Source organism: Hippocampus comes, unplaced genomic scaffold (genome assembly GCF_001891065.2).
Source record: "Hippocampus comes isolate QL1 unplaced genomic scaffold, H_comes_QL1_v1.1 scaffold132, whole genome shotgun sequence".
Classification (NCBI taxonomy): domain Eukaryota; kingdom Metazoa; phylum Chordata; class Actinopteri; order Syngnathiformes; family Syngnathidae; genus Hippocampus; species Hippocampus comes.
In genome coordinates, this window is record NW_017805467.1 from 2,942,000 (window position 1) to 2,956,564 (window position 14,565).

The following is a 14,565-nucleotide window of genomic DNA, read 5'->3' on the forward strand; positions in this document are numbered from 1 at the left end:
GCGTGTGTGTGCGCGTGTGTGTGTGTGCGCGCGCGTGTGCTCGCGCGTGCCGGTAGGGGTAGATCCCGGGAGGTTAGTTGATCGAAAAGTAGATCTTCGATCCAAAAAGTTTGGGCACCCCTGGAATAGGTTTGATGTATGAACTGATGATGTATGAACACCAAATTGAAAAACTTGTATCGATGCATGAGTTTATAAACACACATAAGCATATATATATATATATATTTTTTTTTTTTTTCCCACAAATATCAACGCCGACCATGAAGATACTATGACAGCTGCAGAAATTTTAGTGAGCCTTCATTTACAAGTAACTTGTAAGTCGTCTGAAAAATAATGTCCACTCATTTGGTCAAAACAAAACACAACCAAAAATCCCACAGGTAAAAATTGTATTTACATGTATGTGATATGATTTATTTTACAGACGATCGACCTGTACCCGTTGATTGTGCAGCTGCCTCCATCACAACAGAGCAATGTCTTATCAACTTTCAATGAAAGTTCTTCAGGTGTGAGCTCACATGCAGACTCTTCATCCAAAGTTGTACCTGGCTCAGGAAGACAGTCCTTGTACTCTGAAGCAGTGTTTCTGTCTGTGGAGTCCTCATGTGAGTAAATGCTTGTGAGAACTGCAGCTTTTGGTGTCATTGATCTCAGCAAGTTTATGTGCTCGTTGGTTGTCCTTAAATATGAAATCAAATATATAATTATGAATTACAACAATTAAACTCATTATCATTCGTCACACACAAATGTTAGGTACAGTGAACAACTGCATGGTTATTTGCTAAATTAACCTCTCAGCATTTATTAGTTTGATAATTGAATGACATTGTCCATAATAGAAATTTGAAGACACCTACTTACCCTGCCTTGCACGTGCAGTTAGCGGTCAGTATGGAGCCAGTCTTTTTATTCACACATACCCAGGCATGATAACACTGAGACTTTTGTCCCTGTCTTTGACGAGGCAAAACATTGGCTTTCAGGAAACAAAAGTCACAGTTTTCAGCAGCTTGATGAAAAAGAACCGACTAAACATGGCCACATAACACGTAATTATAAGCATCAAGACTCTTGTAGGCTTTGAGGGTCTCGTGTGTGAAAACGCGCCGGGTATTTATCAAATACAGGCAGCGGCGCATGAGCGACCGACGAGTGCTTTTGCCTCCGAGTTGCTCGCGCATACTGTCTATGAATGGCAAACCTTGCACGACAGTGAAAACTGAGAAAATACACAAGGTCAGACCTAAACTAGTTCTTTGTGCTGAAAACGTAAAATACAGAGCAGTATTTCCACACAATTCAAGGAAGATTGCTACAAGACATGGCAAATCATTGTTTCTGTATTAGAAAAGTCTATGGAAGCTCCTTTTGTCAATTCAACATTCTTTCGTTCCTCGGCAACAAGTTGCCACAAGATGGCATCACAGTCATGGGCAAGATCTCAAACTATCTCCCCTCTCTGCTCACCATGCATACCACAACAGTTTCATGAAACTCGTTCCTCAAGACCGCAATACTTTTGTCTTCATCCCAAGCGACTGGAATGTGATCTGTAGTACATGATCACTGCACCTGTTTTTAGCCTGTTTAGAACCTGTCAATCACAACACGCTGTGATATAATGTATCATCGTCCGCCTCTTAAAATAATGATCTCGCCATATTTTGACAAAAAATATTTTTGACCTTATACAAACATCTCTTCAGAATTCTGGCCACCTCTGCTCAAATCCTTGGTTTAGCAAATGATTCATTTTTATCCATGAAATGATATTAACAAATAGAATCTAATCAGAACTTGGTTCCGTTTTTCACGTTTTCTTTTAACATTTAAATGGCCACTGTATTACGCCGCTTTTTACCAACTGTACAATACTTTCTCTCCCAGTTATGGAAACTGGCATATCGTAATTATTGCAGGGAAAACTGATGATACAGTATGCTGAAAGTGATACATGGTCCAAATATACACACAGGCGCTCATTGACAAAAAGAGTTTCATACTCCATCACAGTCAAGAAAAACATGCACATAAACACCCATTTATACAGGAGAGCCTTTTTTCAAACAAGATGCAGCTTTATTGAATGGTTACATTCCCATGCGAAGAGAGCTCCCTCCATATTGCACTTCAAATTATCATGTGCTTTTGCTGACAGGGCAACATGCATATTGAAATATACATCCTCAGCCGATTCTGCATCGTGATTGTCTCCTATCTTTCAATTGCTTTCCCAAACACTACTGCAGTATAATGTTTCCTTCTGTTTTGAAAAATGTTGTCAAAATGACAATATCATTTGAACGAGGGTAGGAAAGTCATAATAACGTAGTAATAATAATACATCAGAGACAATTGTTTGACATGATGTTTTAAAGACAAGACAAAAGCACTTCAGAGTAGACATTCACAAATGTGTCGGATTGCTGCTACAACAGATTCACGCACAGGAATTATACCAAGATAGTAGCTTGAATGTGATCTGACCTTTGTAAACACTACACGAGGACAGTGAGAAAGAAAATGAAAAAAATTAAGGAATTGGTGGTTTTCAGTCGAAATACAGTGCATCACTGCTCTACACCTGATCTGACTCAAGGCAATCACGCCTGCCCCTCCAAAAAGCAAAGGAAAGCATACGAGAGCAAGACTTAAAACAGTGGTTAACCAATTGATCCAAATCCAAAAATTACCTTTTCAAATGCCATTACTTGAGTCAACGGTCAAAAAAAAAAAAAAAAAAAAAAACTTGTCAATTAATAATGTAACCGTTGATGCTTGTGGAGGCTCTCAGTCGTACAGGAAAGTTCCATCGTAGAAAGGGTTCCGTCAGTCGTCATCTGTACCTGTGGGTAAAAAACAAAAAAAGGACGTTTCGCTTCTCTCACAGAAGCTTCGTCAGCGGTAGACAACTCTGAAGTCTCCGTGAAGACTCCGGGAAATTGCTCTGCGCTAAAAAGCTGAGCGTGGCCTATTTGAGGACTGGGTGGGGATGGTTGGTCACGCCCCTATGGTGAAGAGGCCCATTGATTTCTAAATTCCCTATCGTTGGGTCTTGATTAGGCCTATTGTTTGGGCTAGGGCTGAATAGCTACTTTCAGTTAGCCTGATCAGCATGTCTATGTCCCTTGGTGGTCAACAAGTTATTGTAAATAGGAGACAGGTTAAATCTGATACCTCCTTCACGGTTCAGAGAGGGTGAAAATTTTTTAACAAAAATCACTTCCTTTACTCCCCTTTCAAACCATCTCTTTTCTGTTCCTAGGATTTTTACTTGTTCATCTTCAATTGTGTGGTTTGTTTCTTTTAAGTGTGCGTATACTGCACTTTTGTTATCATTGTTTTTCCTCAAATAGGCCACGCTCAGCTTTTTAGCGCAGAGCAATTTCCCGGAGTCTTCACGGAGACTTCAGAGTTGTCTACCGCTGACAAAGCTTCTGTGAGAGAAGCGAAACGTCCTTTTTTGGTTTTTGTTTTTTACCCACAGGTACAGATGACGACTGACGGAACCCTTTCTACAATGTAACCGTTGGTAATGACTGATTGGAGTTTAATTGCCATATCAATTTGCCCCAAATCAAATGTGACATTATCAAAACGTGAACTCCAACAAAAGGAAGTAACACATGCAGCGATGTCAAGTCATGATGTACGAACTCAGCATCAAATTGTATTGTGCCATGAAGTTCCATGTCGTGATCAAATTGAAGTCACTTCATCCCATGCCGACCATTTACGGTCCTTGTCTTGAATTACGGGAGAATAACGCAGATTTTCACAGCTAAGAGGTCAGATATTCTGTGTCTACAGAAGTGCGATTGGTGTACAAGCAATCCCAAATACGGATTTAGGAAACTGTAAATGTCCCTCCCACTTATCAGTCTCTGTATTGTACACCTGGACAATGCTCGTGACCTTGTTCTGGTACAAGTTGTAGCCCCCGACAAGATAGATTTTTCCGTTCAGTAGGCAATAGCCAGCCGCGGTCTGGCCTGTTCTCATGGGGCTGACGATTGTCCACTGGTCACTCTGTGGATCGTAATGCTCGACAGTCAGCACATCAAAACAGTCGCCCACACGCTTCACGAATCCACCCAAAGCATAGACCCGATCTCGACTGCATATCATGGCATGCAGCACTCTAGGTTCGTTCATGGGCGCTCTGAAGTTCCACTGGTCGGCCACTGGGTCATAACACCGAAGGGTTTTCATGACATCCAAAGAGACGCCATAACCACCGGAAATGTACAGCTTTTCTCCAAACGGGGTCCCCGCATGACCCCAAATCCTGTCTTTTAATGGCTCCACGTAGGTCCACTTATTTTTCTTTGGGCAGTAGCACTCCACAGATGACAGACTGCCAGATCGATTGCGCCCTCCAGCGGCATACAGTTTTCCATTCAAGACACTGAGAAGAAACAGGAAGCGGGCCTCCTGCATTGGTTGGATGCGGAGCCACCGGATCAAGTTCGGATCAAAGCGCATACAGCTGTTAACAGCACCCTGTTCATTGGAATACATACCACCCACAACATACACAAAGTTGTCAAGGACGGCGACGCAGGCATGGCTGCACCCTGTGTCCATCTCGGTCAACTGCTGAAACTGACGGGAAGCAGAATCAGGGAGATAATACACCTTGGTGCATGCTTTGCCTCTGAAAGGTATGTCTAGGGTCCCGCCAAAGGTGATGAATGATGTGGCGTCAGAACGAATGAGCGTGCGTGGTGACGGTATCTCATGCTCTCCGAATGGAAGACTTTGGTAATTGAAGGCCTCCATGAGGTACTGGCGGCACTGCACGTCCTCCACCATGATGTCTACCCTCTGAACACTGTCCACCAGCTCAGACGAACGCATGAGTGGGAAGCGCACATGGCAGAGGACATTGCTCGCTTGAGTGCGACGGGACTCATCGTGTCGGAGCCATCGAATAGCTGCATGGAAGAGATCAATCTCGCGGCAATTTTTCAGCTTGTTGCTCTGCAGAAGGAAGACGAGGCGCTCCACGGGAATGTGCAGGAAGTCCTCCTCCGCGGCTATTTGAAGGAAGTGGCAAAAAGTGAAGGCATCCACCGACGCCTTGAGGGAAGACAAACTGAAGGTGGTTGCCATCTGGTCAATGTGCAGGCATGTCTTAACACTCATGGCTGAGTGGAGGAACTCTTCACAGAATTCAACAACAGGGACCATCTGGAGGAAAGCAGCTGCTCCAAGGACATCCTGAATGCAGTCCAGATCTAAAGTGACTTCCGAACTGTAAGCAAAGTCAATAATATGCTTCAGGCCCCGGGCAGACAAACCTTCCAGCTCAATGGTATTTTGATTCGACTCCTTCATGCCGCAAGTGAACATAGCTCTGCAACATAAATACAAGTGCAAACGTTAAATCTTTCACAACATTTGGTCTGAAATCACACTCTACAGCTACTTTCTGTAACAAAGTTCTCAATGACAAGAAAACGGTATGGGGATTATCCACCTTTTCACAAAGGTCTGAAATCTTCTCCACATGTTCATGTTCATGTCAACTTTATTGTCACATGTGCTACATGTGCAACATACAGCACAGATGAAATTTCTTTCCTCAGGAGAGAGAGGAGCCGCTGCAGGTGCCCGCGCCGCCATCAAAAGTGCTACATGGTGATGAATCATCCCACGGGTCAAGACGGCACACAGATTTCTGCCCCCAAACACTATGTATGTAGTATGCTTGCCTTTAAAAACTTTCCCATGTTGTTTGTACTTTTGTTTGTACTTCTCATGTTGATTGTACTTGTTCCAGATTTTAGATTTTTGTGTTATGTCTGCGATCTGCTTTTTTTCTACAAATTTAAACAACTGAATGAACACCCTCTGAGACTTGTGATTCCTTATTTTTTGCAGGGCCTGTACTCAGATCAAACGGTGTTCTGAGAAATATTTTGAAAGTGTTATGTGTCTGACAATTTCCACTGCATTATCTTTTTCTCCCCGCCAAATTGCTTTCAGTCAAAGTGTTTTGCTTTGAGTGTGGAAGTCAATTTGAATTTAAAATGTAAACGGAATCTGAAATAGTCCTGTTGTCCACACTGACCTGAAGTAATCACTACAAGCGGCCAGCACAGCTTTGTGGACCTGGAAGCGCTCCTCATTGATGGCCAGCACCACGTCAAGAAGTTGGCCTTGAGCCCTCAATATTGACAAGCCCTGGAGGAGAATGGCACTGTGGCACGGGGCTGAAAACGTGCAGCAGAGGGTGCTTTCCTCGCTAGCCATACTGAAACAGAAAGAGGTTTTGTCATACTGAAACAGAAAGAGACTTTGTCACTTTGAGTGAAACAAGGGATCCTCAACTTTTCTCAGATTTAACTTTCCGATTCTCCGATGAATTTGGGCACCATTTTAGGTCTGCCAGACAAGGACATTTTGCGTACAGTGGATGAAAATACAACTCTGTCATTACAATTTCATTAGCAATAATTATCCAAATTTGATGATGAGTGGGCTGTATTTCAGATCAGTATTCATTATTTTGTATGACTACACAGTAGTAATGGGACGATGATACCTCAAGGAGTGTATTGACACACTACACAAACTGTGTCGGCGCTGTATTGACACTGTGTTGGTCACCCAATAGCGACCCCTGCAGTAGTTAAACAATCATTGCAGGTAATTAAAATTTTTTTTTTGTGTAAATGCTTAACTGAGCTGGTATGGAAAATACAGTGAATTTGAGGTACAATTTTGAGTTACAATTTTTAACATATGTAGAACATTTTTGTTCACTGTTAAATCATATGAAATAAAATACAAAAAAGTGATACTGTAGTTTATGAACTTATACTGTCTTGAGAAACAAAAGTTTTTGGACTGTCTTTGCTACAAGGCGATTTCTCCTCTTAGACACCAGCTCCCCATCCTTAGAAAATGCTCTTTCACATGGTACAGATGACGATGGTGAGCATCAGGGTTTTTAGTGCAATTTGATGCAGATGTGGATATGTTTTCTGGTTACATTTCCAATATTGTCAAGGGTCTTGGACCAATTTCTGGGTGTGTTTGCTTCTGCCAGGTAGTGTTGGATTCAATTATGGAGGATCTCGTAATTACGAGATAAAATGAATAAAGCAACTGTAAGGCTCTTAAACTGATTATCATATGTATCACAGGTAAACTGATAAAGTGAGTGCAATGCACCACCGTAAAAAAAACGGTCTGTAACAGTAAACAATGCTCAAAGGAGAAAAATATTTACTTTGTTTGGCGTCACAAGATCAAAATTATTCCACACGAAGGAAAACTTCTTAGAACGATGCATAATTACGCAAAACTCCATCCAACAAACCCATGACATGTTGATACAGTTTGTTTCCTTATAAACACACTTTGGCTTGACACATCCAAACGATTCATTTCCTTCATCAGTCACGTGATTCTTTCTTAAAACAATACACGCACTGACACGGGGTTTCACTCTTGAGCTCTCGCCACAGTGCTGACGAATCCGTGTATCATTCGTTCTTTCGTTTTTCAACTGCCAATCGAAACCAAAAAATTAAAGACGGATTCTGACGCACCAGTGTCGCTTGTCCCATCACTACTTTCATCATAACTATCGACCACGTTTATTTGTATGTTTGTATATTAAGTACTTATAATATCAGCAATGTTATTTGCATTTGTATTTTGCTGCATAGAATGCTAAGTGATGCATTTTGGGATCTACACAGTGATAGGTATCAAAATGTCTTATTTTTACAAAAAAAAAAGGGTTAATTTAGTTATGCTAAGCAGCAAGTGGTACGTGGTGCTTGTTTTGTTGAACTAATTTAAAAAGAGAACTGCCCTCAACAAAGAATGCTGGCAAGGGAAACAAGATTGCAACAAAGGCAAGGATAAAAATATAAACAGAAATTGCTTGTCAATAAATAGACATGAAGAAACCCAAATGCGTATCATACACAAACCGTGACTACAACAACAGTACAATGAAAAACTACTTACGAAGTTTTTTTCCTTTCGTTTCGAAGGAAAGTGCAGAAAACCTGGTAGGAACAAAAATGAAGCACAAGATCATGGAGCTTCTAGAATTTTTCAGGGGTGCCCATTACGTCGATCCTGATCGACCTGTAGATCTAGGACTGGTCCCAAGTAGATCCGAAAACTGCCCGCAGTCGAAAACTGCGGTCGAGCCAGCCTCCACTCGCAAAATCGAAGTCAAGTGAGAGGCCACTGCGATTGTCAGTGCTTTGCATTCCGGTAGTCTGCCGCCAGCGAGCGGCGTTGGCCACCTTCAAAATAAAAGCACCTCCACTAATGCATAAACGTCATTTGTTTGGATTAAAAGAAATTAATAAAAATATAAAATAAGTAATTTCTTGGCTGTCAGCTAACGATACGTTTGTTTGTTTGTTTGTTTGTTTGTTTATTGAACATATATAAAACATACAATAACATGACAAAATGCAAACAAAAATTATGAAAGGAAAATAAAAGTAAAAGTAAGTAATACAAACATCATCACAGTTATATGTTCAAAGGAGTAGGAAGAAGTATACAACTTATCTAGTCCTACCCCTTTTTGAGCAATAATGTATATTGATCATTTCCAATACCAAAGAAAAAGAAGAAATCTAAATTTCATCAAATACTTTTACCCTTTTGTGTACTATGCTTACCTATTGATACACCTTTCAGTTTGTATATATGTATCATTATTCTTTCTACTTTTTATATCAAATAACTCATATTCATTATATATACCACATTTCTTGAATACATTCAATAAGTTGTTCAAAATCCAGAACAGGAACAAACCATAGTATTACTATATTTTGTAAGTACCAGTATGTAAAATTTATCTTCTTAACTTTGTTTTATGTAGTTTTTTTGTCCTAATCTTTTAAATTTGTTTTTGAACTCGTCCAACGATTTACTCATTTTCAGATCCATCTCAAGCTTATTCCACAGATTAACTCCTATTACTGATACACATCTTTGCTTGATGTTTGTTCTTGTTCTGGATTTTTTGTATTGATTAATACCTCTTAGATTATAACAACTATCTCTGATTTCAAAAAGCTTCTGGATATTTTGACAAAGGAGATTGTTATGTGCTTTATACATTAATTGGGCAATTTTGAAGTCAACCAGGTCATAGAATTTCATTGTATTTGATTTGATGAATAGTGGATTTGTGGGTTTTATATATTTATAGAACACCCGGGAAGAACAAGAACTCTCAGAACAGCACAGAAAAGCGTTCTCAAGTGGACATGGAAAATAAAGTCAATGGTAATTCTACATCAATTTAACCTGATATTTAAAAAAAAAATCATTTAAAAAATCATTCTGGGTGACTGCGCAACCACACCAGGTTGTCGACACACTCTGGCATGCCAGGTATAAAACCACAGTACTGGCATTCAGATCTAATGTTCCATTACCAATTAAAATGCCTCTCAAATATGACATTTTGACCTCCTCTCCTTATTTCAAAAGATTATTAAAAATGTATTTCAGTTATCCCTCAATCAAATCAGGCCCGTGGGACACTAGAGCACTCCAGGTATCCAACCAGACCACCCTCATTCGGATCTGATGTCGGCCTCTGAAAAGTGACAAGATGGCCTGCGTTCTGACATGACCTGCATTTAAACATGTTGATCTTTTTGCCCGTTTTTTGGAACATCCTAAAAGAAGGAATCCGTGCTATCCCTCAGCAGGACTAGGTGTGGGGGACACTAGAGCACCCCGGCTCTCCACCCAGACCACCTTCGTCAGGGTCCGATGTTGCATTTTGAAATAAAAGGCCTCTGAAAACTGGCATGTTGACCTGATTTCTGACAAGTTGATCTGAACGCCAAACATGTTGACATTTTCAACCGTTTTGAAAATTTTCTTAAAAATTTAATCCTTGTTATCCCGTGAGGGCTGTACGTCTGGAGATAACTACAGCACTCCGGCTATCCAACCTGACCACTCTCGTCCGAATCCGATGTTGCATTTGGGAATAACAGGCCTCCAAAAAGGGAAAATATGACCTGGGTCCCGACAAGTTGGCCTGAGCGCCTAACATGTTGACATTTTCGACCGTTTTAAGAAAATTCTTAAAAATTGAATCCTTGTTATCCCATGAGGGCTGGGGATAACAACAGCACCCCGCGCGCTGTAAGGGGTGATCCCGGGAGGTTGGTTGATCGAAAAGTCGATCTTCGGTCCAAAAAGTTTGGGCACCCCTAATTCAACACTTGGTGACAGCCGTGAGCAAGGCGAATTATCCGACAGAAACATGACAACATGGGAGTCCTTAAATAGTCGGTGGATTATGTTGGCAGCAGGTATGCAAGATGAAAGGATGTCCCTCTTCTGCCACCTGCAGGTGAAACACAGGAACAGGATGTGGAGGCTAAAAACAAAAGTCCACACAACTACGTAGTTTTTTTTTTTCTTTAATATGTGGCGTGGGTTGCGTCGGCGCCGTGAGTACGTGCTTGCGCTCACGAGCGCACAGCAGAGAGCAGCGGACTATCGACTGCTGAGACGCGCTTCACTCGAGTGACGTTGCTACAGTACGTGCATATTATGGAGCAGCTTCCGGACAAACGCAAATTGTCCGCCGTGTAGAGCGTTTTTGATCTCCTTTTGGAGAATAAGGTATTTATTAAAATCGCCTTGTCTCACCAAGTGCCTCTCGGATTGTCTCACCATGTCTTATTCCATTGTGTGTGTGTTCTCCACAGCAGGGGAAATAGCATGCAAGAAACGTAACAGATTGAAATTTAAAACACTGGAGCATCTTATTTTTCTGAATAAAAATTTGTGAAGACAAAGCCCACAATCTCATTCACATGATTTTCACATTATTGAAACACATTGAATGATACAATATGAATGCATGGATGTGAATGATATTGTCAAGGGTCAAGGTCATCTTCATTGTCAAATATGCTTTATGTATGACATGCAGCATAGATGAAATTTCTTCCTCTCAATCCTCAGTGCAAATATGCATGCAAACATGCTGAGCATTAAACACACACAGCTAAGAAAGGATACAGCTACACTGTATAAAAAAGACATAATATGTAATCTGAACAGTATAAACAGTATAGATGATATAAACAATATAAACAGAATAAACAACAACATAAACAATGGCACTTGTGGCTATTGTGGGTAAAGTGAGGTAGTGCATTGGATACACTTCATCATCAAATCAGTCAGTTCAGTCTGTCAAGTGGGTTGGCTGCAGGGATTTTGAAGGTCCAGCAGGTAGCAGTGGTCAGCGACACAGTATCAGCACAGTATCAACACAGTGCGTCAGTGTGTTGACACTCCTCATGAGGCCTCATGGACCCATCACTGGCATGCAATGATCACTCAAAATTGTCCGTTAGTGTGATTGTGAGTGTGAATGGTTGTTTGTCTATGTGTCCGCTGCAATTGCCTTGCAACCAGTTCAGGGTGCACCGCCTACTGCCCGAAGACAGCTGGGATAGGCTCCAGCAGCCTGCAACTCTTGTGAGGATAAAGCAGTTCAGCTAAGGTATGGATGGATGGGTACTTATGTGAGAGTGGCAAAAATGACAATAGAACATGATATAGACTATATGATACAGTGACAGTCTAACTATTTGACCACAGACCCTTTATGAGGTTCTATTAGTAAGTCTATCTGATGTGGCCATTTGAAATTAAAACACCTCCAGGCAAAGACTAAATACTAAAACGTCACTTAATGTTTTTTTTCCCCAGTAATTTGAAACTTATGCACTCACATTTAGGCAAATGTGTTCTGTGATATGATGTGCTGAGCTGCAATCATTGGAGTATATCAAATACATTACATTTGAACAATTTGTCCATGCCCAAATAACATTTTACAGACCTCTAGTCTACTTAACAGTGATATTGGACGACAATGGTGGCCTAGTTGTTATCACACCCACCATACAGTTCTGTAGTTTGGGGTTTTGAAAGTAATGTGTGTGTTATGGTTGTGTTGAAATAGCAAATGTGGCTCACAGTCAAGAAGTTCTGGGTTTGAATCTCACCTTTGTGTGGAACTTGCATGTTCTCGTAGTTAAAATGTGCCCGTGACCATTCTAGGGTGTATCTAGTCTTTCACTCAGTCAGCTGGGTTATGGTCCAGCTCACCTGCTACCCTAATGAGGAAAAGCTGCTTTAGAAAGTGGATGGATACTGTTCTACGAAAACAGATGTCACACCACATGGTTAAGAAATAATTAACCTAACTTTTGAAATTTGTGTAAACACGAACCACATAGATTTCGAAATAAGTTTCAGATTCCATATAACCACATATCACCTTAGAGCAGACATTGCTGCTCATATAATAAGGCAGAGTCCAAAAGAAATACCTCCCATATAATTAGTTATTGAGACAGTAACACACATAATCCATCCATCCGTTTGCTATCGTGCTTGTCCTCATTGGGGTCATGCTATGCAAGGTGTCCCAGCTATCTCAGTTGACTTTGGATGAGCGGCACGGTACATCCTGTATTAGTTGCCAGCCAGTCGTAAGTCACATTTTAATAAATAACACGCAAAACTTAAATTCACTTCAGGTAACATGCAAACTCTACACAGGGAGGCCTTGAAGCAAGATTGTAAGCTATAACCTCTCAACTGAGGCAAATGCGAACGAGTTCTACACTGTGCTACTCAACATGCATGAAGCAATCCTTCCATTCACATGCTGTAAGTAGCATATTCACCTGTACATGAAGGTTTTCTGCAGACGGCTGTCTGCCAGTTCTTATGGCATTTGTGGAGCACTGCTCTGAGGGTTAGGTGTCATGTTAAAAAAAATTAGTGAGACTCCATACACTGTAATTGAGTTTTCCTAGATTTTCTAGAAATTAAAATGAACATGTCAGGTCACTCAAATTGTTCATTTATAAAGATGCTGATATTGGGACATTGACAATCATGAATTTCGAAGGTAGTTAATATGTTTCTTGTTAAAAAAAAATCAGTATTTAGACTAAGCATTTGATATTATCATCAGGGAAACCTAAAATAGCAATCTGAAATAAATGGATATTTTCTGTATTCATGACCAACTAAAGTTTGTGCTGAACCATCTGCAAATTCCAAATGATGCTGATCGTTAGGCATGATGTTGAAATAATACGAGTCAATGCCACTCAGGCTTACAAAGCCTCATCAGAACACAAGTACAAGTCATACATTATAACCCTGCTAGAAACCTGGGTGGCGTCCCTAATACTGTACAGAGGTACGTAATGTGACGAAGAACAAGCTGTTCCTCATACTTGGTTTGAATGTTAAATGTGAGTGTCTAGAAACATTTTTTTCATATTATCCAAATGAAAGGTACATATACACCTCTCCCTGGTTGAGGTGGACCAAGTCCATAGCCCCAAATCTAACAATATCTTTTTTTAAGGCAAAAAAATATTTTGTATTGCGTGTGGAAAAATAAGATCATTTTAAAGGGAGATAGCATTAGTCAAATTGAAGAATGAAATCGATTTTGATTACAATATTTATTGCAGGGCATTTGATATGAAGATCATTACGAAATATACTGAGCGCCCGACATGGGGACTTCCCATTCAGGCCAAATACACTGCAGGGTGATTTTTCGTTCAATAAAAATGTTTGTGAAAGGAATACATGTACTACACAACATTCATACCATTCATTTTGTGCTTTTGTAACAAATTTTAGGTGCGTCAAACAATACATTTGAGGTATTCCAAAACGCAACAAACCTTGCAGGATTTAAAACAGTAATTCAAATCTGGTAATGTTTCCCAGATTTCCAGTAATTTGAACTGCCTGCTCTTTCAGTTTTATGCACGCAGACCTTTACTTGGCTGATAATTCAAGAAGCATTTGCAGGGAACAAATACAAATTCATATGCAAGGTGTGTGGAGGGCTAAATTAGGCAATATGAAAGTCCAACCTTTGCAGTTATGTGGTTTAAACATAAACCTCTGCCCTGACTGTCCTACTTCAACCCTGTTTACATGGTCAACTTCAAGATGAAGATTGCTGTGTGTTTTTGCAGTGGGATTCTTGTGCATGACTGACATGACACGAGCCTTCAAAAAACAATCTGTTGTAATGGAAACATAGCCCTGGCCTTGATATGTAGGCTTGTGAAACAAAAAACAGTGGCTGGCACGAAAATGTAAATAAAGTGAATTCGGAGTTCATTAACCTGGTGAAACAGCAGCAAGGGGTACAAGCTAGAATGATAGCTGGCTGCAGTCAGCTTCAATTATTCATTCATATCATAGAATGAAGTACTGAATCATGAGATTTTTTATTTTTAAATTGATTTACTGGATATCTTGTACTGCACCATTAAGAGTGAGTCAACATTTTATGTCACATATGCACTATTGGATTGGTGATTTATAGACTTGTGTGATATGGCCTTTTAATTGATGTATATTTGGAATTTTATGCTGTACCGCACTGGCGGGAAAGTGCCCAATTTGGGACGAGTTGGTAGTTAGCACTAGCTTTAAACTACTGTACATGCATCAGCTGCAAGTTTGTAACTG

The 14,565-nt window shown here is 40.4% G+C and overlaps 1 protein-coding gene and 1 long non-coding RNA gene across 2 annotated transcripts; one reads left to right on the forward strand and one right to left on the reverse strand.

The window, feature by feature from the left end:
• Positions 1-3,645: 3,645 nt before the first annotated feature.
• LOC109518957 (kelch-like protein 26) lies at positions 3,646-6,270 on the reverse strand. Its single transcript, XM_019875150.1, has 2 exons — positions 6,089-6,270; positions 3,646-5,371 (listed from the first exon to the last, which is right to left on the reverse strand). Exons 1-2 carry the CDS (start codon positions 6,268-6,270, stop codon positions 3,817-3,819), a joined length of 1,737 nt encoding a protein of 578 aa, XP_019730709.1. The 3' UTR covers positions 3,646-3,816.
• Positions 6,271-9,674: 3,404 nt separating this feature from the next.
• On the forward strand, positions 9,675-9,823 carry LOC109518972 (uncharacterized). The gene is made up of 2 exons (XR_002168851.1): positions 9,675-9,705; positions 9,745-9,823. It is a non-coding gene; the product is annotated as an uncharacterized LOC109518972 (long non-coding RNA).
• The last annotated feature ends 4,742 nt before the right edge of the window (positions 9,824-14,565 follow it).